At 42.8% G+C, this 27,811-nt stretch overlaps 1 protein-coding gene across 1 annotated transcript in view; it reads right to left on the bottom strand.

Annotated features, from left to right (window-relative positions):
• Nucleotides 1–25,409, bottom strand: part of mgst2 (microsomal glutathione S-transferase 2) — a 52,119-nt gene extending 26,710 nt beyond the window's left edge. Inside the window, exons 1-3 of the mRNA XM_043674109.2 lie at nucleotides 25,293–25,409; nucleotides 15,397–15,496; nucleotides 4,357–4,427 (exon numbers count right to left, since the gene is read on the bottom strand). Of these exons, the coding sequence (XP_043530044.1) occupies nucleotides 4,357–4,427; nucleotides 15,397–15,496; nucleotides 25,293–25,350 (229 nt within the window). The 5' untranslated portion in view covers nucleotides 25,351–25,409. The remainder of the gene's footprint in view (nucleotides 1–4,356; nucleotides 4,428–15,396; nucleotides 15,497–25,292) is intronic.
• Between the last annotated feature and the right edge of the window lie 2,402 nt (nucleotides 25,410–27,811).

The following is a 27,811-nucleotide window of genomic DNA, read 5'->3' as shown; positions in this document are numbered from 1 at the left end:
ACTGATGGATGCCCTGGTGAATGAAAGGGAGTCTTTAAAGCCAGTTGCTTTGGCAACCGTCCAATTCTGTCTCCACCTTGGGCCTGCTGTTCCTGACACCAGCCACCTCCACCACCTGCTATAAAAACAGCATGGGTGGACAGTGACAGTCAGGATACAGGACTGGGATGTTTGGGAAATGACTCCATCTCCAGAGTACTAAGAACAAGATAAAAATTCTGGCCAAGATAAACTGAGCCACATGGTATGTGTTGCACTTACCCTCTCCATTTTCTTTTTGGTTTTTCTCAGTGGTTTGCCTCATTTGCTTTGAGCCATTCATTTACATTGTCATCGAACAGGATCCCTCAGGATCTTGGATATTTCAATTACTACCTTTGCCATTGTTCCATACTCATGCTTCACTCCTAACCTGTGTGATCTACCTCCACCCCCAAAGTCACCAGCAATTTCACAGCCTTGCACCAAGTTGACTCCTCTTGGTAAAATTTTAGCTGAGGAAGAGGCACTCTTACTTCCAAGAGGGGAGGGCTGGACGACCAAGTTCCAAAGAGCTGAATGGCCTATTCCTGCTCCTATTTTCTATATGTTCCTACTACTATGGACTTAGACGTATCATAGAAAGCTGAACCTACCAAGGCAGTGTTAATAGATGACTTCATTGGCAAAGGAACTGCTTTCAAAATTGCTTTAGGCCCAGGTGTAGTTTCAGGTTAAGTTCATGCTTGAAGTTACAGACAGACGTTTGAAGCTTCAAGGATATGCCAGAGGCTAGAGGCTGGAGGCTCATCCAAAATTGTCGTTATATTTCCTTGAAGCATTTGCTTGGATTTCAGAGACGGCTCACAGGTCTCCAGAGTTCTTATTTGAGTCAGAAAGGCCAAAAGGTGGAGACTGAGATAAATGGTTGCCAAAGCAACTGATTTTCAAAGGCCTACCTCCTTTTGCTGGGAGGCTCACTTAGTTCTGAAGAAGGTGTGGCTTCCCCCACATCTCCACACTTACCCAGAATTCACTCTGCACAGAATCCATGATCCCCATAAATTTGGAAAGTCTTTGTTTATTTAGATGAGCTTTTCAAACAGTACTTTAAAGTCCATTTTAAAAACCCGTAACCATTTTAAATCTCAATATAATAAAGTTTCCTTGCCAGCCTCTTCAACAAGCCGTGCTGAGTTAAGCCAATAGAAGATTTACAAATCAGCCAATAATTAATAATGAGGTTCCACAGCAGAAATATCTGTTATCTGCATCTGTACTGAGAATGTGATAAGCAGCTACGTAAATGCAGAGTTATTATTTCTCCTTTCTCCTCCCTCCCTCTCTCTCTCCAGCCATCAAATTAGCTCAGTATTCTTTATTTTCTTCCTAACGCTGCTTGGAAAACAGAATATGAATTTTAAGGTGTTTCTTTTCTGCATTGCTTTCCTCTCTTTTCTTACTAACTTTTCTTCATTTCTCACTCCTGTTATTCTTCTGGCTTTCTATCTCAAAGTTTTCATGGTTTTGCCTTCCTTCTGTTTGAGTTTCACTACAACTTACTGCTTAAGTCCTTGCATTAAACACCAAAATAGATCATTTTCTCAGAATATGCAGACAACGTGGCATTGATTAACAGGATTTACCTCATTTACTCTGTATTTCCCTTTAGACACCGATACCCAGAGACCTTACATGCCCTACTAAAAGTTATTGTTTATGATCAAACTACAAAGTAATTCTGCACAGAGCAATGCTCACACCTCACATTCTAAGCCCCTGATTGTGGTTCTGTTTCAATGAATTATCATTTGAAAAGTCATGCATTCTGTAAAGCTCCCAGTAAAAATGATAAAAGGCTCAAACAAACACAACTGCTCAAAAGCTCGATGAAAAGTGAACCGTGCATACCAAAAATCCCAGATCGAGTTTTGACGAGGCAATGCGAGCCAATCCAATTCAAAAGTAGCAGTTGAGGTGCTACAATTATTCTCAAACGCGACAGCGATGTTCTTGGTCACTATGCTGTTGTGTGAACACACAACCCTTTTCCTCACCATTGAATTTTCCCAGATAGTGTCATTGAGCTACAATATGATCACACTGAAATGCTTCCCCTCCAGCCCCCACCAACACTCAGTCTTCAAATGGTCTGCTACACTTATAAATATGAGCAATAATTATTAAAGCAAGAGAATCAAAATCCATCGATCCATATGTCTGCAGAATTCTTCATAGGTTGAAAAGAAGAACGGTGCAAAGTTGAAAAGTTCTGACAAATTGCCTTTTTTCAGCAATACTCATGTTTGGTACAACAACATAACTTGTGGGCAGCACGGTGGCTCAGTGGTTAGCACTGCTGCCTCACAGCGCCAAGAACCCAGGTTCAATTCCACCCTCTGACGACTGACAGTGTGGAATTTGCACATTCTCCCAGTGTCTGCGCGGGTTTCCTCCAGGTGCTCCAGTTCCCTTCACAATCCAAAGATGTGTAGGTTAGGTGGATTGGCTATGTTAAATTGTCCATAGTGTCCAAGGATGTGCAGGCTAAGTGGATTAACCATGGAAATGCAGGATTTGAGGGGACGGGGGTGCCCTGTTTGGAGGATTGGGGCAGATTCGATGGGCTGAATGACCTGCTTCCACACTGTACAGATTCAGTGAAAACCTAATTACATTACAGTCGTTTGAAATGTTTTGGTGATGAACTGTCCACGAGTGCATTAATCAAACTTTAGATTATAATTTCAGCCTGAAGAACGTAATTTGCTCCGATTCTTCAGAGAAAAATAAAAAGAGAAATGTATGGTACCACACAACAAATCTAAAAAGATTAATCTCAACAGACCCCGTTAGTCATAAATCTTACAAACATCAAATAAGTTTGCATAATCACAAACATTTTGATCATATTTCAGTAATTTTTATCCCTTTGATTTTAGGAGGTGTTAATGCTATTGCATGGGGAGAGAGTAGAAAGCAGTCACATCTGACAGTCTGGGGAGCTGACTGAATTTGCCAAAAGTGCTGGGCATCCTACATTAAAGGTAGTTAGCTGCTGATGTTTATTCAGCTTTCAGCATGCTGACAGGGCTCAGCAATTCCTCAAAGAGATCAGCAGCAGTCACCCTTTAAATATGTAAACATGCCTTGATGAGACTTTTTTTCCTGGTAAGGATTATTTGAAAAGGTTTACAGAGGTGATATTCTTCTTACAACAATTTCTGGAGATTTCCATTTGCAGGTTCTCAAAGGTTTGCTGACCGAACTGTACTTCAGATGAGTTCAGGCAGTGACATTTGGCAACATCATCGATCACAGTAGCATCACAAGCAAGGTTGATCCTGTCTTTGTCTAGTGGTTAGATGTATATTTGTTGAGATTCATCCCAAGCAGCTCCGTGACACAGGACTCTGTGCTCTATTGTCTGCTTCCCAGGACTGATACGGAGACAATTGCGCCTGGAGGACCATCAACTCCGTGAAAGCCGCTCTTTGGTCTGCCCGAAACTGGTTGGTTTTCCAGAGCAAAGGAATTGACCTCAACCAAGTGTTGCAGACTGGCACATTCCAAGGCCCAGGACTATGTGCTGAGGGCTGCACTAAAACTCGTGGCAGCTGCTGCCAAGGCAAACTGGGGAAAAACCACTGTCTGAGGGCTTTCTCCTGAAGTTAAATGGGGGCCCGTGCAGTTATTGGACCTTCCCAGTGTCTCATGTCAATAAAATCTTGCACAAGTAAGAAATGCCTTTGCTTTATTTGTTGCATACAGTCAAACTCCGGGGTTTGTTTTTTTTCGTATGTTACAGTCCGGAACTGAACTGCTTTAGTGACAATGTGTATAAAGATATCTTTATGAACAAAGTATGTTTTTAATTTCAAAAATAGGCTGGTGGTTACAAGTAAGTAGAGAATAGATCACTAAACAGAAAGCAGGCCAATTTTGTTCCAGGTAACTCATGTGTACTAAGGCTAGCAACATTGGTCAGCTACTAACTGGGCTGAAATCTGCTATGTCAGCGTTGACCAGGAAAGGAATCCTGAGACTTGTCCACACTACACAGCTTAGTATTTGCCCTGGCTGCTACAGTTATCCACTGAACCATGTTAGAAACTAAGAAAACTTTTAGCTATTTTTCATTTTCTTTCGGTCTCCCTGTTCCCTACAGATGTCCATGATTCTGCTATAGTAGATGGTGGGAGGGAAATCACCAAGTTTCAGAATACCTTCAACTTAACCTCCATATAAAGGAAACAATGGAGAAAATGTTCAGCCTATGCCTCATAGATAATGGATGCCATGCAAATGAACTGGCTTTGTTGAAGACCAAGAGTGTGTATTTGGAAAGACCGCTTCTTAGAAAACATTACTACTCACCTTGATTAAAGAACATTCCAGAAGTCCAAAATACAACCAAGAACACGGGATAGAATTCAACAGAGTTCTGCCTGCAGGGATTTAAAAGCAACAAGCATGAAATCAATTTCAATGGATGTTTCCAAAATATTTAATTAAAATTGCTTCGAAATGTCCACCCCAAATTTTCTCCTAACCTCCCTTGAAGGTGCTGAATCATGTTGGGAATTATCTCCACACAACTCTGATGAAAGATGACAAATTTTAAACATTAAATATTTTATCGCCTCATCCCTGCTGATGCTATAAGACCTGATGAGTATAATGGAGCTTAACATGTAAAAGTAAGAGGTTGTTGCTTCGGCAAGAAGAGTAGAGTACTATTGAAATGGAGTGAAACTGCAAAATATGGTGGCAGAGGGACTTGGTCACTTTTATACATGAATCCTAAAAGAAAATTCAGCACACAGACACAGTAAATATAATCAAGGTAGTAAATGGAATATCAGCTTTTAGTGCAATGGGAATGAAATATAAAAGTACAAGAGTTTGGCTTCAACTGTACAGGACATTACCGACACCACATCTAGAGTACAAGTACAGTTTTGATCACCTTACCTGGGAGGGATAGATTTGTATTGGAAGCAGTTCACTAGGCGGATTTCTGGAGTGAGGAATTTGTCTTATGAGGAAGAGTTGGAAGGAGGAGAGGTAATCTTGTTGAAGCATTAAGGATCCTAGCATAGTTTAACAGGATAAATGCTGAAAGGATGGCCCCCTTGTATCTAGGACTAAGGAGCAATGATTCAAACTAAGTGGTTTCCAGTTAAGATGGAAATGAGGAGAAATTTCTGGATGTTGAGTTTGAAGTTCATTTTCAGACGCTTTGTCACCATACTAGGTAACATCTTCAGTGAGATGTTACTGATTGTCACTAAAGCAGTTCAGTTCAATGTGTATAAAGATATCTTTATGAACAAAGTATGTTTTTAATTTCAAAAATAGGCTGTGGTTACAAGTATGTACTTGTCTAGAGAATAGATTACTGAACAGAAATCAGGCCAATTTTTTTTCCAGGTAGCTCATGTGTACTGAGGCTAGCAACATTGGTCGGCTAATGCATTGCTGATGATTCCTGCTTTCTACTTATACGTTTGGGTTTCTTTGGATTGGTGATGTCATTTCCTGTTTTTTTCTCAGGGTGGTAAATCCCATCCAAGTCAGTGTGTTTGTTGATAGAGTCCTGGTTGGAACGCCATGCTTCTAGGAAACCTCGTACATGTCTCTGTTTGGCTTGTCCTAGGATGGATGTGTTGTCCCAGTCGAAGTGGTGTCCTTCCTCATCGGTATGTAAGGGTATTAGTGAGAGAGGGTCATGTTGTTTTGTGGCTAGTTGATGTTCATGTATCTTGGTGGTGAGTTTTCTGCCTGTTTGTCCAATGTAGTGTTTGTTGCAGTCATTAGTTTTGCTTGTTGTCTGTACAGGGTGTTTCAAGTTCATTAGCTGCAGTTTTACTGTGTTGGCGGGTTTGTGGGCTACCATGATGCCAAGTGGTCTGAGTAGAAATTTCTCTGAGGGTCACTGGTCTTTGGAACTTCTCTTCCCCAGCGAGCACTGCCAGCTGTACCATTAAATCCACTCAAAGTTGAGTTAGACGAGTGGATCGAGGATTTTGGGGATGGGTAGGAGAGTGAAAATAAAGCCACCCAGATTAGTCATGATGTTACCGAACAGAGAGCAGGTGGAAGAGCCAAATGGCCTATTCCAGCCTCAATTTCTGTCATTTTCCCTTTATTCTACATTAGATCCTTGAGAACAGGCTTGAATCTTATTCTGTTACAACTGAAATCAAGATCCACGCTGCCAATTTACAAGAGCAAAGAGAGGGCAGAGGTTGAACCGGAATTCTGTCCAGCTTGATTCTGTGCTCACCATCCACACACACAACCTTACTTAAAAAATAAGTTCTAGCTGAGATTTATTGCTCTGTTGTTAACATCTCCATGAGAAAACATTCTTTAAAAAAGAAATGCAGCACAATTAAGCTATGAACACAATTAAGCTCACAATTAAGTTGTGAGTTACAGCTAACTCGGAGTCAGAGCTGTAGCAGCAGTATGCACTTTCTACATGTGTCTTGTGTTCTGGAACCATGGATAGTGCTGCTAGAAGCTCCAAATTTTCTTCCAGTACATTAACCCCTCTCTCATTCTTACCTTTGCCATTGGTAGGTGCTGAATGAAGGTGCAGCTTGATACGCAACGTGTTTGGCCACATTAGGAATGCAGCTTCCTTGGCATTTTAGCTCTGGGGTGGGATTCAAAGCCAGAGCTTTGAGAGGAAGGTATGACAGTCAGAGCACTACAAGGGTCAGGTGAATAACCAAGGTCTTTTTCCCAGGATAGGGGAGTCCAAAACTAGAGGGCATAGGTTTAAGGTGAAAGGGGAAAATTTTAAAAAGGGAGCTAAGGGGCAACCTTTTCACACAGAGGAAGTGGTGGGGACTACTCCTCCTCCACATCCTCTGGCAGCTCATTCCAAACAATATTTAGAAGGCATCTGGATGGGTAGATGCTCTTCAGGGGGGCCAGTATGATTCCATGATTCCGATTTCACCAGAAATTAAATTACCTTTTGAAAGAAACATATTGCTGCTTGTCACTTTAAAGATTTTAAGTCAAAAATACTTCCCTTTTTAAAAGGGTGAAATTAGACCAGGATTTCCATTTCTGGTCCTTCTAAATTTTTTTGCTGGATATGGCACATATACAGGTGTCAGGTATGGATGGGGTGGATAGGGATTTGAGCTGGAAAAAGCACAGCAGGCCAAGGAGGAGGAGGAGGAGGAGTCGACGTTTCTGATCGGAATATTTGTCAGGATACTGGAATGAGCTGCCAGAGGAAGCTGCCTGACTCTCCAGCATCTGCACTTCTTACTATCTACAGATAGGGATGGGGCCAGCCTTGGTTGTGATGGCCTCCATAGGTGAATAGTTCTCGTGCAGCTGTTATCGCAGCTCACGTGTGAAGACAGAACATTTAGGAAATGCACTGGATAGATGTGAATGAGTATTTCTGGGCAAGCTAATGGTGGAAGGAGGGCAAGGAAAGGGCAAACTGAATTTATTCACCTTGATGATGCGTACCACTAATTTATGTCTGAGCAAGCAGCCATCACAATACAATTACACACAAATGATTCATGTTCATGTGAAGTCAAATCTTATGTTGTCTAAAGGTTTGCTCTGAATTATTCACCAGCACCATATCATTATATGGATATGCCTCAATTAAGGTAAGGGACTGACTGACGTTAATTATTGGCAATCAAAGATTGTATCTGTAAGCAAATAAAACCTCAACTTTTTTTCCTACTCCAAGTGGAACAAAAGGGAAGGTTCTCTCACAGTGTTTTATAAAAATAAAATCGATTATAATAAAGTCTCCAAAAACATATGACCTCTGCCTCCTGTTCAATCTCAAGCTCCATACTTTTTACAGGAAAATCATAACTTCTTTTGCCTTAACTCCAAGCCACATTGGCTCATCTGTTACCTCATTTGTACCTTTGTCAACACCAGACTTAAATATCCCAATATTTCTGACCAGACTCCCATCCCCTGAAACGTCAGTTCATATAAAACTGCAGGGCCAATGGCCCATCTAACCTTTCAGTGTGGTGTGTGACTTATTAATGTGTGCCTTTAAACTGTTTGGCATGGCTACACCAATGTGGTACCTTTAAGCCTGCCCTCGGCCTACGAGAAAATCTGCAGGCTGCTGCAAAGCTCCTCAGCTTAGGGGGAGCATAACGACTATCCTGTTTCCAAGGTTGTTCTTTTTACCACCCCAATCAGGCTCCCTTCCTGCCCAACTCCAACACAATGTTGGCCACCCTCCTAAATCGGTCCCTCCTTAGCCAGGCATCTGTCCTATCCTTCTAGCCCTGAAACACCATGGAAGGTTTATTCACAATAAACCCACTATATGTAGGGAACAAACCATAGTTCTCTAACATAAAAATGAGTTAGTAAACTGGCAGAAAGCTCTCTTTATGAAATACAGTAGCACCTCGACTTACGAACTTAATTTGTTCCGGGACCTGATCTGGAACTGAATCAATTTTTCCCATTGTTCGGATAGCGTAAGAATGCTTGGATGGCTGTTCACAGCGCATGTGCCAAAGACAAACTGAGTGAGATCACGCGGGGTCCAAGAGCTTTTGCGTTCAACAAGCGCGTAGCAAAGCAGAACAATGAAACCACGTGGTCGCACACAGGCTTTTTGCGTTCGTACCTTGAATTTCGTACGTACGTTGAAGCAAAATTTTACGTACAATCCTGTTCGTAAACCGATTTGTACATAAACGAGGTCGTTTGTATGTCGAGGCGCTATTGTATCATAAACACTTTCAGTAATACCACTCTACAATTTGCTTCAATTCTCTGTATGAGGGACGGTGAGGCTGAAAGGAAAATCTGCTTTGACCCTGCTCCTGATTGGTATCGAACCAATTGGAAAATATATGCATTTGTAGATATTTGACAGAACAAGACCAGCTTCAACAATAACTTATTTATAATTGCACCTTTTACATAAAAAAGGTATGTTTACATTATAGGTGAAATTACAAAGCAAAGTATAACACTGGGCCAAAAAATAAGATATGAGGCCAGATGGCTAAATGTTTTAAAAAGTAAGGTGGAGAGGTGTCAGAGATGGAATTCTAGAGCTTTGTAACCAACCATGCAGCAATTATAACTGGGAATGCACAAGAATCTAGAATTAAAAGGAGCACACATATCTCAGAGGATTGTGGGGTTGGAGAGGGTTTCAGAGATACGGAGGAGCAAAGCCACATTGGGATTTGAAAACAAAGATGAGAATTTTAAAAGCAATCCATTCCTGTTTATCAGCACCAGCAGGAAGAGCAGGAACTTGGACCAGGGGCCTGTCAGGAGCAGTGAGTCACTGATTTGAGTCTTATATCTGACATCAGAGAGCAGAGGTTTCTGGGAAAGGAGGGACTTTTTCTTTATTTCCCTCCAGCTATATAAGTGAGTGTTTTCTAAAACCGAGACCCTACCTTTGTAGGGCCTCCGACCCATCAAGCTCCTCTAACCTTAATCACCAGGGACACATCAGGTAAGCTTCTCTTCTTTTTTACTTTCCGAATACTGCAGGTAGTGAAGAAGGCTAATAGCATGCTGGCCTTCATAACAAGAGGAATTGAGTATAGAAGCAAAGAGGTACTTCTGCAGCTGTACAGGGCCCTGTTGAGACCACACCTGGAGTACTGTGTGCAGTTCTGGTCTCCAAATTTGAGGAAAGACATTCTGGCTATTGAGGGAGTGCAGCATAGGTTCACGAGGTCAATTCCTGGAATGGCGGGACTACCTTACACGGATAGACTGAAGCGACTGGGCTTGTTTACCCTTGAGTTTAGAAGACTGAGAGGGGATCTGATTGAGACATATAAGATTATGAAAGGATTGGACACTCTGGCAGCAGGAAACAGGTTTCCGCTGATGAGTGAGTGCCGAACCAGAGGACACAACTTAAAAATACGGGGTAGACCATTTAGGACAGAGATGAGGAGAAACTTCTTCACCCAGAGAGTGGTGGCTGTGTGGAATGCTTTGCCCCAGAGGGCAGTGGAGGCCCAGTCTCAGGATTCATTTAAGAAAGAGTTGGATAGAGCTCTCAAAGATAGTGGAATCAAGGGTTATGGAGATAAGGCAGGAACAGGATACCGATTAGGAATGATCAGCCATGATCATATTGAATGGCCTACTCCTGCATCTATGGTCTATAAGGGGATTAGCAGGGATGGCAGTGCAGGGAGAGGAATGACATTTCATTAGTGTCCCATCCAAGTACATCTGCAGGAAGTGCACCCAACTCTTGCTCCTCCAAAACCACATTAGGGAACGGGAACGGGAGCAGGAGCTGGATAAACTTTGGATCATTCAGGAGGCAGAGGCTGTGCTAGATAAGAGATACAGGGAAGTAGTTACTCCTCAGCACGAAGAAAGCTGGGTAACTGTTCGAAGGGGGAAAAACCATTCAGTGCAGTGATCCCTGTGGTCGTTCCCCTGAAAAACATGTATACCGTTTTGGATACTGTTGGGGGGGTACGACTTACCAGGGGTATGCAGTGGGGTGCAGGTCTCTGGCACAGAGCCTGTCCCTGGTTGCACAGGAGGGAAAGGAGGAGAGTGTGTTAGTCATTGGGGAACTCAATGGTTAGAGAGTCAGATAGAAGGTTCATTGGGAATGAACGAGACTCACGGTTGGTGTTACCTCCCAGGTGCCAGGGTCAGTGATGTCTCAGATCGTATCTTTGGGGTTCTGAAGGGAGAGGGTGACCAGCCTCAAGTCATGGTCCACGTAGGTACCAATGACATAGGTAGAAAGAGGGATAGGGATGTAGGGCAGGATTTCAGGGAGCTAGGGTTGAAGCCAAGTGCTAGAACAAAGAGTTGTAGCTGAGTGCTAGAACAAAGAGTTGTTAGCTCTGGTTTGTTACCCTTGCCAAGGAACAGGGGGAGATATCAGCTAAACACGTGGCTGCAGGGATGGTGCAGGAGGGAGGGTTTCAGGTACATGTATAATTGGGGCTCATTCTGCAGAAGGTGGGACCTCTAGAAACAGGAGGTCTTCACTTGAAGCAGAGGGGAAATAATATCCTGGATGGGAAATTTGCTAGTGATATTTTGGGTGGGTTTAAACGAGCTCAGAAGGGGGATGGGAACTGAGGTGTAGTTTCACTATACATGAGAATGTGAGTAGGAAGGACAGGGACAGGATTTCATGGTCAGGAGTGTGCTGGCAGATTTGAAGTGCGCCAAGAGTATCCGGAATAAGATAGGTGAGCTAGCAGCATGGATAGGTACCTGGGACTTTGATGTTGTGGGCATTTTGGAGACATGGATACAGCAGGGTCATGAATGATGTTGCAGGTTCCAGGATTTAGAAGGCAGTAAAAGAGGGGGTTGGGTGGCCTCGTTAGTCAAGGACAGTATAACGGTGGCTGAAAGAACTTTTGTCGAAGACCCCCCTACTCAGGTGATATGGGCTGAGGTTAGAAACAGGAGAGAAGAGGTCACACTGCTGGGAGCTTTTTTTTAAAAATAGGCCTCACATAGTTCCAGGGATGTGGAGGAGAGATCGGCAAAACGATTCTGGGTAGGAGTGAAAGGAACAGGGTGGTCATTATGGGGGACTTTAACTTCCCCAACATTGACTGGCAATGCTATAACTCTAGTACATCAGGTGGATCCGTTTTTGTCCAATGTGTGCAGGAGAGTTTCCTGATACAGTATGTCAAAGGGCCGACAAGAGGGGAGGCCACACTGGATCTGGTGCTTGGTAATGAACCAGACCAGGTGTTTGATTTAGTGGTAGGTGAGCACTTTGGAGAGAGTGACCATAACTCAGTTAAGTTTAGCGATGGAAAGGGATAGGTACATGCCACAGGGCAAGAATTATAGATGGGGTAAGGGCAATTATAAATGTGATAGGGCAAGACTTAGGAGGCATAGAATGGGGTAGCAAAATGCAGGGGATGGGTACAGTTGAAACGTGGAGCTGGTTTAAGGAACAGATATTGCGTGTCCTTGATAGGTATGCCCCTGTCAGGCAGGGAGGAAGCGATAAGGCAAGGGAACCGTGGTTTACTAAAGAAATTGCATCTCTTGTTAAGCGGAAGAAAGAGGCTTATGTGACATTGAGACGAGATGGTATAGATGAGGTGATGGAGAGTTACAGATTAGCTAGGAAGGATTTAAAGAAAGAGTTAAGAAAAGCAATGAGGGGACATGAGCTGTCTTTAGCAGGTAGAATGAAGGAGAACTCTAAAGCTTTCTATAGGTATGTGAGGAACAAAAGGATGACTAGGGTAGGAATAGGGCCAAAGACAGAAATGGGAAGTTGTGTGTGGACCCTGTGGAATTTGGAGAGGTGCTAAATGAATATTTCTCAACTGTTTTCACTCTCAAAAAGGAGACTATTGTAGAGGAGAAGAATGAGATACGGGATATTAGACTAGAAAGGATCGAGGTTGGTAAGGTAGAGGTGTTATCAATTCTAGAAGTAGACAAGTCCCCTGGGCCGGATGGGATTTATTTGAGGATTCTCTTGGAAGCTAGGGAGGTGGTGTTGTAGCCTTTGGCTTTGATATTTGAATTATCATTGTCTACAGGTTTAGTAGAGAGGACTGGAGGATTGTAAATGTTGTGCCCTTGTTCAAGGAGGCCACAGGGATGACCCAGGTAATTATAAACCAGTCAGCCTTACTTCTGTTGTAGGAAAAGTTTTGGAAAGGATTATAAGAGATAGGGTTTATTATCATTTAGCAAGAAATAATTTGATTTCAGATAGTCAACATGGTTTCGTCAAGGGCCGATCACGTCTCACAAACCTCAGTTTTTTTGAGCAGGTGACCAAGCTTGTGGACAAGAGTAGGGCAGTTGATGGACTTGAGTAAATCCTTTAATAAGGTTCCACATGGTAGGCTGTTCAAGAAAACGCAGAGGCATGAGATTAAGGGTGATTTAGCAGTTTGGATTAGAAACTGGCTTTCTGTAAGAAAGCAGCGAGTGGTGGTTGATGGAAAATATTCAGCCTGGAGTCCGGTTACTAGTGGTGTGCCACAAGGATCTATTTTGGGACCACTGCTGTTTGTCATGTCATTTTTATAAATGACTTAGACACAGGCATAGGTGGATGGGCTAGTATGTTTGCAGATGACACTGAAGTCAGTGAAGTAGTGGACAGTTTGGAAGAATGTTGCAGGGGGACTTGGATAAACTGCAGAACTGGGCTGAAAGGTGGCATTTGGAGTTCAAAGCAGATAAATGTGAAGTGATTAACTTTAGGAAAAATAACAGGAAGGCAGAGTACTGGGTCAATGGAAAGATTCTTGGTAGTGTGGATGTGTTGAGAGATCCTGTACATTGACCCCTGAAAGTCGCCATCCAGGTTGATAGTGCTGTTAAGAAGGCATACCGTGTGTGTTAGGTTTTATTGGTAGAGGGATGGAGTTCCAGAGCTGTAATGTCATGCTGCAACCTTACAAAACGCTAGTACGGCCGCACTTGGAATATTGTGTCCAGTTCATTACAGGAAGGATGTGGAAGCATTGGAAAAGGTGCAGAGGATATTTACCAGGATGTTGCTTGGTCTGGAGGGAAGGTTTTATGAGGAAAAACTGAGAGATTGGAGTCTGTTCTCATTGGAGAGAAGGTGGCTAAGAGGGGATTTAATAGGGACATACAAGATGAGCAGAGGATTAGATAGGGTAGACAGTGAAAGTCTTTTTCCAAGGATGATGACATCAGCTTGTACGAGGGGGCAGAGCTACAAGTTGAGGGGTGATAGATTTAAGACAGATGTCAGAAGCGGGTTCTTTACTCAGAGAGTGGTAAGGGTGTGGAATGCCCTGCCTGCCAATGTAGTTAACTCAGCCACATTTGGGACATTTAAACAGCCCTTGGCCCTTGGATAAGCACATGGATGATGATGGGATAGTGTAGGGGGATAGGCTTAGATTACTTCACAGGTCGGCGTAACATCAAGGGCCAAAGGGCCTGTTCTGCTCTGTATTGTTCTATGTTCTAAGACTTTGCTAGATGGGGAACCAATGGAGTTGAGTGAATACTTAAGTGATAGAGGAGAGTGCCTTGCTGTAAGTTAAGACATAGACAGGAGTTCCAGATGAGCTCAAATGTACAGAGACCGAAACGTGGGAGACTAGACAGATGTGCGTTGGAATAATAAAGTAACAAAAGGCACAGATGAGGATTTTAGCAGTAGGTCTGCTGAAATCAGGAGAAGTGATATTATGGAGGGAGAATGGGCATTCTTTAGCCAGCACAAATGTGGTCAGAAGCTTATTGGTGTGTCAAGTGTGACTCCAAGGTTGCAAACAGATTGTCTTTATCACAGACTGTTGCCAAGGACATAGGTAGAAGACCATGGCTAGGGAGTGGAGTTTGGAAGGGATTTGAAAACAATGACTTCCAATTTCAAAGTATTTTTATTACTGCTAATCCAGTACTGGATATCAGATAAGCAGTCTGACGGTTTAACAACAGGGGAGGAGTCAAGAGATGCGGTAGTGGTGATGGTGGTGAGGTAGAGCTGGGTGTCGTCAGCATACATGTGAAAACTAATGCCATGCCTTTAGATCATGTCACTGAGGGGCCAAGGATGGATAACTTGGAGACACCAGAGGAAATGAGGTAGAGCAGGATGAGAAGCCACTGAATGCAATTTCCTGATTATGATTAGATAGATACAGGTAGGATCAGTGCCCCCTTAGCTGGGCAACAATGAGGAAGAGCTTGGATGAGGAAGATGCAGCCAACCACGTCAATGGTTACAAACAAGTCAAAACAGGCTCAGCTGTGATGTGGTCCATGATTAAAAGTTTACTCAAAAGATTTTAATGAGGCTCATTGATACCTGCACCAATTCTTGATTAAAGTTGAAAAGCAAAAAAAAAGTCAAGCCTTTCAAGAGAGGAAGACAAAAAAAATTAGAAGAAAGTGGTTAATTACTTAATAAAACTGAAAATGTGTTTGAGAGTCTGTTTTTGTTCCTGCATGTGATTGTAACTGTGTATAAGGTACTTATTGTTGTACTGGCTGCCAAATACTAGTCCTCCCCTACTCTTTGTGATCTAGTGCAGTTCAGACTGGGTTATTGGGAACTGAGGCTATCGTTCTGAATGGCCAGAGTCATGGAAATGGCAGCGTTGCTCAGAATGTTTATCTAGACAAGGTCTTGCTCTTCTCCAGGAATGTTCTCAACTTGAAAACCCTGCTAATTATTTAACTTTAAAGAAAGAAAGAAAAACCCAAGATTGATTCATGCCTAACAAGACAGTTAATTAAGAAAAATGCAGTAAGAACATCCTTTTGATTTTTTTATTGATGATAAAACGAGAGTCTTAAAATGACCACACTGAAAGCTTAAGCACAATTTCATTTGGGTAAAATTGGAAGAAGGAAATCTTCAGTCAATTCTTCAGTGTTAATAGATATTATAAAACTTACTGTGCACGAAATATTCTTTCAAAATCAGGAGATCCTGTAACTGATGGTGGAGCAATTTTATACTTCTTCCTGGCACTTCCTACTTGCTTGGCAAAATGTGCTGCATATACAAGGGAAAGGTTATTTCAAAATGCAGAGCAGTATTAGAACAGTACAAATAAAGGGAGATATGCTGGGGCAAAGATTTAAACACATCGTATGAAAATACAAAAAACATAGATCATAGCATTCTCACAATCGAAAGTGTGGTGCTGGAAAAACACAGCAGGTCAGGCAGCATCCGAGGGGCAGGAGAACCGACATAAGTTCTTCATCAGGAACGAGGCTTGTGTGCCAGGGGGCTGAGATATAAATGGGAGGGGCAGGGGGTGGGGCTGGGGGGGAATGTAGCTGAGAATGCAATAGGTAGATGAAAGGCGGCGAGAAGGTTATAAGTCAGAGGAGAGTGGAGCAGAAAGACAATGGACAGGTCAAGAGGGAGGTGCTGAGTTGGAAGCTTAGGACTGGGATAAGGTGGGGGAGGGAAAATGTGGAAACTGGTGAAATCCACATTAATCCCATGTGGTTGCTGTGTCCCAAGGCAGAAGATGAGGCATTCTTCCTCTAGGCGGTTAAGGAGTGGCGGTGGAGGTGGCACAGGACCTGCATGTCCTTAGTGGAGTGGGAGGGGGAGTTGAAGTGTTCAGCCACAGGGTGATAGGGTTGGTTTGTGCGGAAGGGTTAGTTAGTGTGGACGTTCCAGAGATGTTCTCTGAAATGTCCGCAAGTTGGCGTTCTGTCTCCCCGGTGTAGAGGACACCACATCTGGCGCAACAGATACGGTAGATAACGTTAGTGGAGGTTGACTCTGAGCTCTAGTACCTGCAGTTCTTACTTTCTCATAGCATTCTCAGTCTAATGAATGCTCCAAGCAATTCTTAATAAATTAAGTGGTCCAAAGGTCAAAAGTTCAAAACACAGCAGACTACTGCAAGTGATGGCATTGCCTGATGAGAAGCTAAAAGGCAGGATACAAGATTCACTGCTGGTGTGGGTTTTATAACCCATGTCATGTATGGAGGTTCATTCTCAGCAACACACTCCCAATTCATCCAGCTTTTCAAGCCAAATTAGACTTGGAGAAAAATGGATTAGACAGTTAATTCCTTTTGTCTTCAGCCTCGTATTTTCTTGTATACAGCTATTTATCACCTTGCAATAAACTTGCTGGTTCCATAAACCTTTCCTGATGTTTTGAGGAACAAAGATCAGAAGAGAGTCATCAGGTCATAGTAATATACAGCATAGAAACAGACCGTTCAGTCCAACCCGTCCATGCTGATCAGATATCTGATATATATCTAGTCTCACTTCCCAGCATTTGACCCATATCCCTCTAAACCCCACCTATTCATATACCCATCCAGATACCTTTTAAAATGTTGTAATCGTACCAGCCTCCACCACTTCCTCTGGAAGCTCATTCCAGATAGGCACCACCCTCTGCATGAAATAGGTCCCCCTTAGGTCTCTTTTAAATCTTTCCCCTCTCACCCTAAACCTATGCCCTCTAGTTCTGGAGTCCCCCAACCTTGGGGAAAAGACCATACATATAGTTAACCTATCCATACATTCCATAATTTTGTAAACCTCTATAAGGTCACCCCTCAGCCTCCGATGCTCCAGGGAAAACAGCCCCAGCCTGTTCAGCCTCTCCCTATAGCTCAAACCCTCCAACCCTGGCAACATCCTTGTAAATAGTTTCTGAACTCTTTCACGTTTCACAATATCCTTGCTACAGCAGGGAGACCAGAATGCACACAATACCCCAAAACTGGCAGAACCAACGACCTGTACAGCCACAACATGACCTCCCAACGTCTTTACTCAATGCACCTACCAAGAAAGGAAAGCATACCAAACACCTTCTTCACTATCCTGTCTACCTGCGATTCCACATTCAAGGAACTATGAATCTGCACCCCAAGGTCTCTTTGTTCAGCAACAATCCCCAGGACCTAACCATTGCCTTTCCAAAATGCAGCACCTCACATTTATGCATTTTAAGACCAGCATCTCCTCCTCTATAATATGGACATTTTTCAAGATGTTACCATCTATTTCCCCACATTCTGTCTTTCATATCTTTCTCCACAGTTAAAACTGATGCAAAATACTCATTTAGTATCCCATCCATCTCCTGCAGTTCCACATGTAGGCAGCCTTGCTGATCTTTAACAGGTACCTATTCTTTCTCTAGCTATCCTTTTGTCCTTGATCTATTTGTAGAATCCCTCTGGATTCTCCTTAACCGTACTACCAAACCTATCTCACGTCTCCTTTTTGCCCCCCTGACTTCCCTCTCAAGTATACTCTTACTGCCTTTATACCCTAAGGAGTCACTCGATCTATCTTGTCTATACCTGACATTTGCTTCCTTCTTTTTCTTGACCAAAACCTCAATTTCTCTAGTCATCCAGCATTCCCTACACCTACCAGCTTTCCCTTTCACCCTAACAGGAATATACTGGTCTCTGGACTCCTGTTATCTCATTTTTGAAGGGTTCCCATTTTCCAGCTGACCATTTATCTGTGAACATCTGCCCCCAATCAATGTTTGAAAGTTCTTGCCTAATACCGTCAAAATTAGCCTCCCTCTAATTTAGAACTCCAACTTTTAGATCCGGTCTATCCTTTTCCATTATTATTTTAAAACTAATACAATTATGATCGCTGGCCCCAAAGTGCTCCCCACTGACACCTCAGTCACCTGCTCAGCCTTAAGTCCCAAGAGTAGGTCAAGTTTTGCACCTTCTCTAGTAGGTACATCCACATACTTAAATTTTCTTGTACACACTAATTCCTCTCCATCCAAGCTATTAACACAATGGCAGTCCCGGTCTACGTTTGGAAAATTAAAATCCTCTACCATAACCACCCTATTATTCTTACAGATAACTGAGATCTCCTTATACGTTTGTTTCTCAATTTCCCACTGACTATTAGGGTGTCTATAATACAATCCCAATAAGGTGATCATCCCCTTCTTATTTTTCAGTTCTACCCAAATAAAGTCCCTGGAGGTATTCCCAGGAATATCCTGAGTACAGCAGTAATGTTATCCTTAGTCAAAAACGCCACGCCCGATCCTCGTTCTATCTTTCCTATAGCATCTATACCCTGGAACATTAAGCTGCCAATCCTGCCCATCCCTGCGTCACATCTCTGTAATTGTAAGAGATAAGCTCAACTCCGTTCTGTCACTGATGTTCCTTTTAGTGGACCAATGCACAGTCAAGTCACAGAATCAATAGCTTAAATCAGAGAGATGAGCTCCACTGACATAAATTGTAGAGCCCAGATTAATAAATAGCAAGTGAGCTTCCTCGTTTACATATTTCGGTATTAAATCAAGCACTTTCCATCCAATTTTCTCCCCAACCCATATTCTCCCAAACTGGGTAACTTGCTCTGTATCAGAAATATTGGCTGTCTGACACTGACTGCTATCAACCTACCATCCTTTGTGACTCCAGTTATACTACAAACTATACTGGTCCATATAACATGAGGGAGCCACAGTTAATTCCGGTCCTGTCCTCACCTATGTACTATATATGTACATTTCCAACAGGGGTCACTGCTTAACAAACACAAGCAGATAGCTTGGTTTAATACTCTCTCTCCCAGGGTTGCAAAATCTAAATTGTATTCACACCCACTGTTGCCCAAGAGACCAACTAATCCAGCACACATGCAACTAAATTTGTGGCGTTCCTAACCAGTTCTAAATCAGTAGCGTGACAGGTGTGAATTTATCTACTGATCATTCTACAAATATGACGGAAAGAGAAAATGCATATCATCCGAGAGGTCAATTGCATTGTACTATACTGGAGTACACACCTAATGGAGATTACTCTTCATATAATCTACCTAGGGCCTCTAGTGGTTAAAATTTGGTACTACAATAATATGCAAACAGCATAAAACATTTTGACAAGAAATCACAGAAACTGTGACACATTCATTTTTACACACACAGTTTCCTGACTTGAACTTATTCACGTTTAGGACAGGGAGTTTGGGACATCCTGTTTTTGACTACTTTTGCACAGAAATATTTTGTGGTTTCCTTAGAACAGGAGAAAAGTGAAGCTGCAGGTTTGAAAATGAAAAATCCTTTGTTTCATTTCAGATTTCTACAAACTCAATTTCTATAAAAATCAGCTCATATTTCCATCATCAGAGACCCGATAAGGCAGAATCCATTTTGCCTTTTATTGTTCTCGAATTTGAAGTGCTTCAGTTTTCCACAGCTATCTTCAATTGTCAAAGACAAATTATTTATACCTTAGCTCAGATGTCAACCACCACATGACTTGGTAACATACCTTCACACTTGGCTGCAAGCGTCTCTCTCTCTCGCTCTAGATTTACTTACTGATTCTCCATGTTTTCTGTGGGATTTCTTTGTTATCTGGCACAGTTTGTTTCTATTTTCTTTTAAGAGATATGATCTAATATTATACATTTAGTCTCAACATGTCAAATATAGCTTCGTGTCAGCAGAAACAGTCTAATTACATTGATTACTCAAATCTATGCCACTGGTGTTACAGTGGGTTACTGGCTGTCCCAGCAGGCTACCAGATGATACAAACTGATGTGGCAGATGACAGTCGTCCAATGTTTGACTGGTGCACATTGCTGATTCCAACCAGAGAGCAGATAGGCAACTGCTAGGGATCAAGTGGTGGGGGTACATGCAGTACTGTATAACTCAATCAGCACTTGGTACCCTCAAAGACATTGTTTGAGGACCTGATGGGATCCTTTACACCCAAAGTTGATCTAGATTCATCCACAAGAAAGAAAATTCCTATGATGAGATCCGTGGAGGGATTCTTGTATTTGAATGGATATCTTACGAGTCTACTTGGAAAGAGAAGGAGATGAGAATGATAAGTACTTGTATATGAACATCGCTCCAAATAAACCTTGAAAACACTACCATATGTCATTCTAGTATAAGGTCACAAAGATCCTCATCTCAAAGAAAGTAATGTCATTTGATATATAGGGAGTTAACTTCAAAATACAAGGAGTGGCTATAAAACCACAACTAATGCAGCTGGCAAAGCAGTGTTAATGGGTTGTGAACTTACTCCACCAACATTAAATATTACCCTTTACTCAATCATGTCATAATCCAGCAACAAAAATCTTTTGTATGGAATTATTGAAGGTTTTATGCTGCGAGTTTAGTATGAACTAGACAATTGCTCACCTAATACAATGAACTGACAATATATCGAATCACACATTGAAGATCATGGGATTACTGCTCCAAATTGCTCACAGAGGACTCAATCTCTACTAAGGTACGGCTTAATATTTTCCCTATAAGAAGGAAAATCATTCAGAGGAAGATTATTAGGATTATGTAAGATATGTAACATGGAGATAGGTGATTCAGCCCAATTAGTCCATAACAGTGTTTTGTGTTCTGCTACAGCCTCCTCCCATCATTCCTGATCTAAATCTATCATTGAAACCCTCTGTTTCCTTCTGCTTATATTGTTACTAATCTTTGGGTACCAATCTGAGTGCCCAATTGCTGCACACTAGTGATAAATTGCCATTACCAGCATTCTGAAAGCAGACATTAAAACCAGCCCCCTCCCGCCCCCAAAAACAGAGTACAATAATTCAAAGACTTCCAAGAATCAAAATTCTCAATGCATTCAATTGGACAGTAACGTGATACTTCCACCACTACCAATAAATGGAATCCCAATCACAGTTATGTCACCATGTGAAGACACTACCAAGGAACCAATTGCTGTCCAGAGTGTCCATTAGGAAGATATGTAAGTCTTGCAGAAATTTCACTGATGAATTCCCTTGCAAAGACCTAGCCAATGAAAGTGAAGACAATGAGGATTTTACAGTCTTGAAACAAGATGACAAAATCATCTAAAATAATAATTAGATAATTATATAATTAATCACATTGAAGTTAAACAGTGAATTAGAACAAGTCCAGAACTAGAGGACATAGGTTTAGGGCGAGAGGGGAAAGATATAAAAGAGACCTAAGGAGCAACTCTGTCACACAGAAGGTGGTACGTGTATGGAACGAGTTGCCAGCGGAAGTGGTGGAGGCTGGTACAATTGCAACATTTAAAAGGCATTTGGATGGGTATATGAAAAGGAAGGGTTTGGAGGGATATGGGACTAGATTGGGTTGGGATGTCTGGTCAGCCTGGACGAGTTGGACTAAAGGGTCTGTTTCCGTTCTGTACATTTCTATGACTATGTGAAGAAAATGTCCTTATTTAAAGAACTATGTACACTTAGTATGGTCTATCAGCCAAAGATTGTCCGACATCCTCACTGTGCAACCCCCAATCCTTGCCCCAACATCCATTATTTGAAGTCAGGTAATGTCCCAGGTGACATTTGCCAACTGGCTCACATCAGAGTTTAAACAGAGGCTTCTGATTTATACGGTGCAGCTATTCACAATAAACCTGCTAATGCAATGAGGCAGCCCAACACATTGTACAGATTTAACACTAATGATCTCACTGGAGGAAATACTTTGGAACAGTTACTGAGTCCAAAAACACTGTCATTAATTCTGATCATTATTCCTAACATTTAATTTTCACCATATTATTTCAGCGACCTCCACACTTGGAACTCAGTATTTTCCTCAACGGAGGTCCTGATTTTACTTATTAAGCAGCAAGACAAATAGAAAAAAAAGTCAGCAAAACAAATACAAAAAACCTTAGCGAATCGGAAGCGATGAAAATCTTAAAGAGGTGCGACTCCTCAGCAGAAGGAATGGAGTGGGTGATTCTGAAATGAAGTTTAAATAGTATAAGTCTTACACTGTGCTGGTGTGACCAAACAGCAAGAGATATCAAACTGAAAGAGATGCAACTGGCTTGCTTTTGCCTCCTAATTGGGAAAGCTTTTCATTTGTTTCCATACAACAGGACAAATCTAATATAAAATGTTATTTGTAGCCTCACATTCCAAAGATTTCAACATATTTTGCCGATTGGAAATTTCTGACAAAACATAGATAAAATTTTCTTTTTCCTACAATGAATTTCTGTCCTGGATGTAATGTACTCTTATTACCCTTATCCTGCCCCTAGCACAAACCAATGGCATAGGGATGAATTCATTCATTGTTCCATCTCACATTGAGTCTACTTTATTTCTAAACCTTTGGCTCAGCTACTAAGTGGAAGCCTACACTCCTCAGGAGCAACAGCACTAGGGTCCCCCAAAATGCCATAGAAACGTACGTATGGATCAGAAAACCAGTAAGCCAGATCAACCTTTCTCTATTTTAGGTTTTTAACTCGTCACAAACCTGGTCTTCAAGCTGAGGAAGACTCTCATCCATATTCCATCCAGTATATGAAAGGGTCAGCATTTTCTCTGCTTCAGACGCAGGCGTGTCTGGGCTCAACTCCTTTTGCTCTCCAACCCTCCGCTAGCTGCAGAATCAACCACAATGCTGCGGATCTGGAATCATATGGAGACCTGACCAGGTAAGGATTTCCTTCCCAAATGGGAAGTCGTGAATGAAGTGGCTTTAATAACAATCAACTGTGGTTACATGGTCACTATTAGGCTGGCTTTTGGTTTATTCCAGCTCCAGGTCGGCCAGAGTAGTTGGGCTTGTGGATCTTGGGGAGCAGGTAGAACCAGGCAGTGCGAGGCTGGGGAACTATGAGGATGGAGGCAGTGGAGGGGAGATCACTGGAGGTGAGGAGGTCACAGATGGTGTGGGTGATAGTGGCCTGATGGGCCATGATGGGATTGTGGTCAAGAGGAAGGTAGGATATGGTATCAGAGAGCTGACTTTTGGCCTCTGTGCTGCAGAGGTCCATCCTCCAGACTACCACCATCCTGCCTTTGTTAGCAGGTTTACTGGCGAAACAGCGATTGGTGCGGAGAGAATGGTGCGCTGCATGTTTGGAGGGGGTGAGGTTGGAATGGGCGAGGGGGGGTGGAGAAATCAAAGTTGCTGATGTCGCGTCCAGGGCAGACAAGAGGCGAGGAGCAAGTATCCAAGTGGAAGAGGAAGGATGGAGATGGGGTCCTCAGAGGGAGGTTGGGAGTCATCATCAAAGAAGGAGGCACAGAGGTGATGGAAAAAGAGCTCCATATCATGATGGGCACCAAACTCGCTAAGGTGGGGGCATAAACGTGAGCCCTTTACTGAGGACAGATCATTCTGCCTCAGGGGTTCAAGGTTGGGGGGATGGTGAATATGTGGCAAGGCTCCAGGCTGGGGTTCTGCGGCAGTCTCGAGGAGGCACCCGATGTGGTCTTCTCTATATCAGTGAGACTAAACGTAAACTAAGGGCACATTTCATTGAGCATCTCAACCAGATCAGTGAGGACTAGCCTGACCTCCCAGTCACTGCCCATTTAAATTCCCTTTCCCACACCCTCTCCAACATGTCCATCCTCTGCCTCTTCTATTGCCATAGTGAATCAGACTGCAAATTGGAGAAACAACACCTCATATTCCACCTGGGCAGCCTACAGCTCGGAGGACTCAACACTGAGGTCTCTAATTTCAAATTACCTTTCCACCCATCCCCCATTCCCTTTCCAGCCCTGCCTCCTCCCTTCCATTCCACCTACCAATCCTTCCTTTCAGCTACCAACCAGATTCATTCTTCCCAATAGCCTACCAGGTCATACCTACCCGCTGTGTTCACCCAACACTACTCCACCCTTCTCCCCACCAGTAACCCTGCCCACCCACCTTCCCCTTTATCTGCAGCTCTCCAGGCCTGAAGGAGGGTTATACCCAAAATGTCAACTTGCCCACTTACTGATGCTGCCTGGCTTGCTGTGTTCTCCCAGCCTCCTGCTTGTCCCTCCTGATGCTGGCTGGCTTGCTGTAATCTCCCAGCCTCCTGCCTGTCCCCCCTGATGCTGCCTGGCTTGCTGTGTTCTCCCAGCCTCCTGCTTTTCCTTTTAAGTGGTGTCTTGTGACAATACAGCTGGTGAGTCATCCCATTGTACCCACAGAGTTTCAAAAATGCTATTCCATCTATCCATTTCCCATAGTTCTCTATTTGTTTATTCTTTTCAGAACTTATCCAATTCCTTTCTGAAAAGAACTGCTGAATCTTTTTCTGTCAAAGTATTGCAGCTCACAAACAACTGTGAACAGACTTCTGCCTGAAACGTGGATTTTCCTGCTCCTCGGCCTGACCTGTTTTGCTTTTCCAGCACCACAATCTCCACTACAAACACAAATGTCTGCCCATGGCCTCCTATTCATTTGCCAATAATTCTAATAGATATCCTGCCGCAATTGCTTCTATTTATTCAATCAAAACTGGGTATTCCCCCACCACCAAGACACCAATCAAATCTAAACTGCAGCAGCATCTTGAACTTCCCTCAGGCCTACTGCTATAAAGTACATTTCCACTGCACCTTCTCCAAAATTTCATATCCCACCAAACGTGTAGGACCTAGAATTGGACAGTGCGTTAGTTGAGATGTAAAGTTGTTTAAATGTATGTAGTTTAGCACAACTTCCTGCATTCATATCATATTCCAGATTAAACTGCCCTCTGCCTTCCATTCAGGATCGTCCACTGCCTTTAACCTTTCACCAACTGGAAGAGATAGGAATTACCTCAAGGGGTTCAAGACAAGGGGACGAAAAACAAAACCCGTTGAAGCTGTTCCTCATTATCCGAATAAAACATGTAGAATTTAACTGGAATTCATGTGGCAGTGTTCCGAGCTCACTGGCACGGTCAAAGGTAGGCTAGAGTACAGCAGGGAGTGGGCATTTCAACAGGAACCATAGGAAATGGGGAATGATACCTGTTACACATACAAAACCAACGCCTTACCCTGCTGGACGACAGATAACAGTGAAACAACAGCTAACAAGACATAATCCTTCGCCATGACTCCAAACAACCTGGAAGAACCAGGGAACAACAACAGGTACAGTCTGGGAGGAGGGTGGGGAATGGTAATTTAGCTCCGCCCATGAGGTGCAGTCTCAGCTCCTGCTGTACGTGAATGTGATAGACTCTGCTTCATCACCTGGGGGCGGGGGCAGAGCTTACTGATCAAATCATTCAGACATTGTAGACGAGGTTAAATAAACCATCAGAGGTGAGGAAAGGCCTGTACAGAAAACCTGTTTGTTAAGCATGATGGTTCATCAGCGTAGTCTTCTCTCATTCCTTCCCATGAATTTTACTCGTTCTGTTGAAATGATTGATGCTGGCTTTACACTTTGAAAGCGGTGATCGGAGACTGGGATTGTGTCTCGGTTTTACTTTCCCGTTATAAAGCCACGACTGTTTTATAAAGAACTGTCTGAATTCCATTCCCACTGAAACTGAACTGCAGCTTACTCTTAGCTGGTCACTTGCAGATTAAAATCTTTTTTTTTCCCTCACGCTGCAAACGATTCAACTTGGGAGATAATTTACAAACCTAAATAGCCTTTATTTTGGTGTAGATTTAAATCCTTATATTGTTTTTTAAAACTATGTTCACTATCAAATGAACAAAATCTAGTGAAGAAACGCCTAGTTTCTATATAAAATAAAAGTTTCTCTTTTTTTGAAAAAGAACTACTCTATATCACATTCTGCAGCAACATCTAGTGATTTACAGAGGAACTGCACCATGTCTCTTTAGCCCTTTATCCCAAGTTTCAAAGACTTCTCAGACCCTTGATATCCATGGACTGGTCAGGATGGACAAGGACTAAGGAATAAAAACAGAAATTGCTGCCGGAGAAGGCAATGTTTACGTTTAGGAATCTGGCGAGTCTTGATCAGAACCGAATTTCTCCAGCAATCTCTGTTTTTGTTTCAGATCTCCAGTAACCACAGCTCATTTTGTTATTTTTATGATTAAGATTTAGCTTATGGTCCACTCTCCTTCCCGCCCTCCCCCATAATTGTCTTAATGTCTTTGTATGTGTCCAATTCAGGCTAAATTAGAGACATATTTTAACTTTTACTTTATTCCTATCTTTTTTTAAACTCAGCTGAAAATGTGTTGCTGGAAAAGCGCAGCAGGTCAGGCAGCATCCAGGGAACAGGAGTATCGACGTTTCGGGCATAAGCCCTTCTTCAGGAGAAGGCCTTATGCCCGAAACGTCGATTCTCCTGTTCCCTGGATGCTGCCTGACCTGCTGCGCTTTTCCAGCAACACATTTTCAGCTCTGATCTCCAGCATCTGCAGACTTCACTTGCTCCTTTTTTTAAACTCACCCATTCATGTTGTAAAAGCCAAGCACAAAATGTGTTCTAAATCTGTACTAATTTGTACCCATCCTTTGACATTCAACAGCATTACTGTTGCTGAATTCCCCAACATCAACATCCTGGGGATTATTGTTAACCAGAAACTGAATTGGACTAGCTATAGGACTACTGTGGCTACAAGAGCAAGTCAGACACTAGGAATCCTGCAGCAAATAGCTCACTCCTGCATAGGTTTAAGGTAAAAGGGGAAAGATATAAAAGGACCTAAGGGGCAATGTTTTCACACAGAGGGTGGTGCATGTATGGAATGAGCTACCACAGGAAGTGGTGGAGGCTGATACAGTTACAACATTTAAAAGGCATCTGGATGGGTATATAAATAGGAAGGGTTTAAAGGGACATGGGTCTAGGTTAGAGTGGTGCTGGAAAAGCACAGCAGGTCAGGCAGCATCCGAGGAGCAGGAAAATCGACCTTTCAGGCAAAAGCCCTTCATTAGGAATAGAGCTCTATTCCTGATGAAAGGCTTTTGCCTTAAACGTCGATTTTTCTGCTCCTCGGATGCTGCCTGACCTGCTGTGCTTTTCCAGCACCACTCTAATCTAGACTCTGGTTTCCAGCATCTGCAGTCCTTGTTTTTACCTTTAAAGGGACATGGCCCAAATAGGATTAGATTAATTTAGGGTACCTGTCGGTGCGGACGAGTTGAACCAAAGGGTCTGATTCCATGCTATACAACTCTGACTCAATGACTCGACTATAAGGCAAAATGCAGAAGTACACTTTCACTTTCTAAACAGTCAAATGTGTGACAGACACTCTGGTAAAATTTATGAAACAGACATGTTGGAAATTCAGCAATTGCAGCAGAGTATAACTTGAGAAATAGTGCAGATTGGTGAAGGTTAGATTAGATTACTTACAGTGTGGAAACAGGCCCTTCGGCCCAACAAGTCCACACCGACCCGCCGAAGCGTAACCCACCCAGACCCATTCTCCTACATTTACCCCTTCACCTAACACTACGGGCAATTTAGCATGGCCAATTCACCTAACCCCTGCACATTTTTGGATTGTGGGAGGAAACCGGAGCACCCGGAGGAAACCCACGCAGACACGGGGAGAATGTGCAAACTCCACA

This window comes from Chiloscyllium plagiosum, unplaced genomic scaffold (genome assembly GCF_037043375.1).
Source record: "Chiloscyllium plagiosum isolate Xiang-an unplaced genomic scaffold, Cpla_swu_hap1 HiC_scaffold_36, whole genome shotgun sequence".
NCBI classification, from domain to species: domain Eukaryota; kingdom Metazoa; phylum Chordata; class Chondrichthyes; order Orectolobiformes; family Hemiscylliidae; genus Chiloscyllium; species Chiloscyllium plagiosum.
Note: the sequence above shows the minus strand (reverse complement) of the source record. Positions and strands in the feature narration are given on the sequence as shown.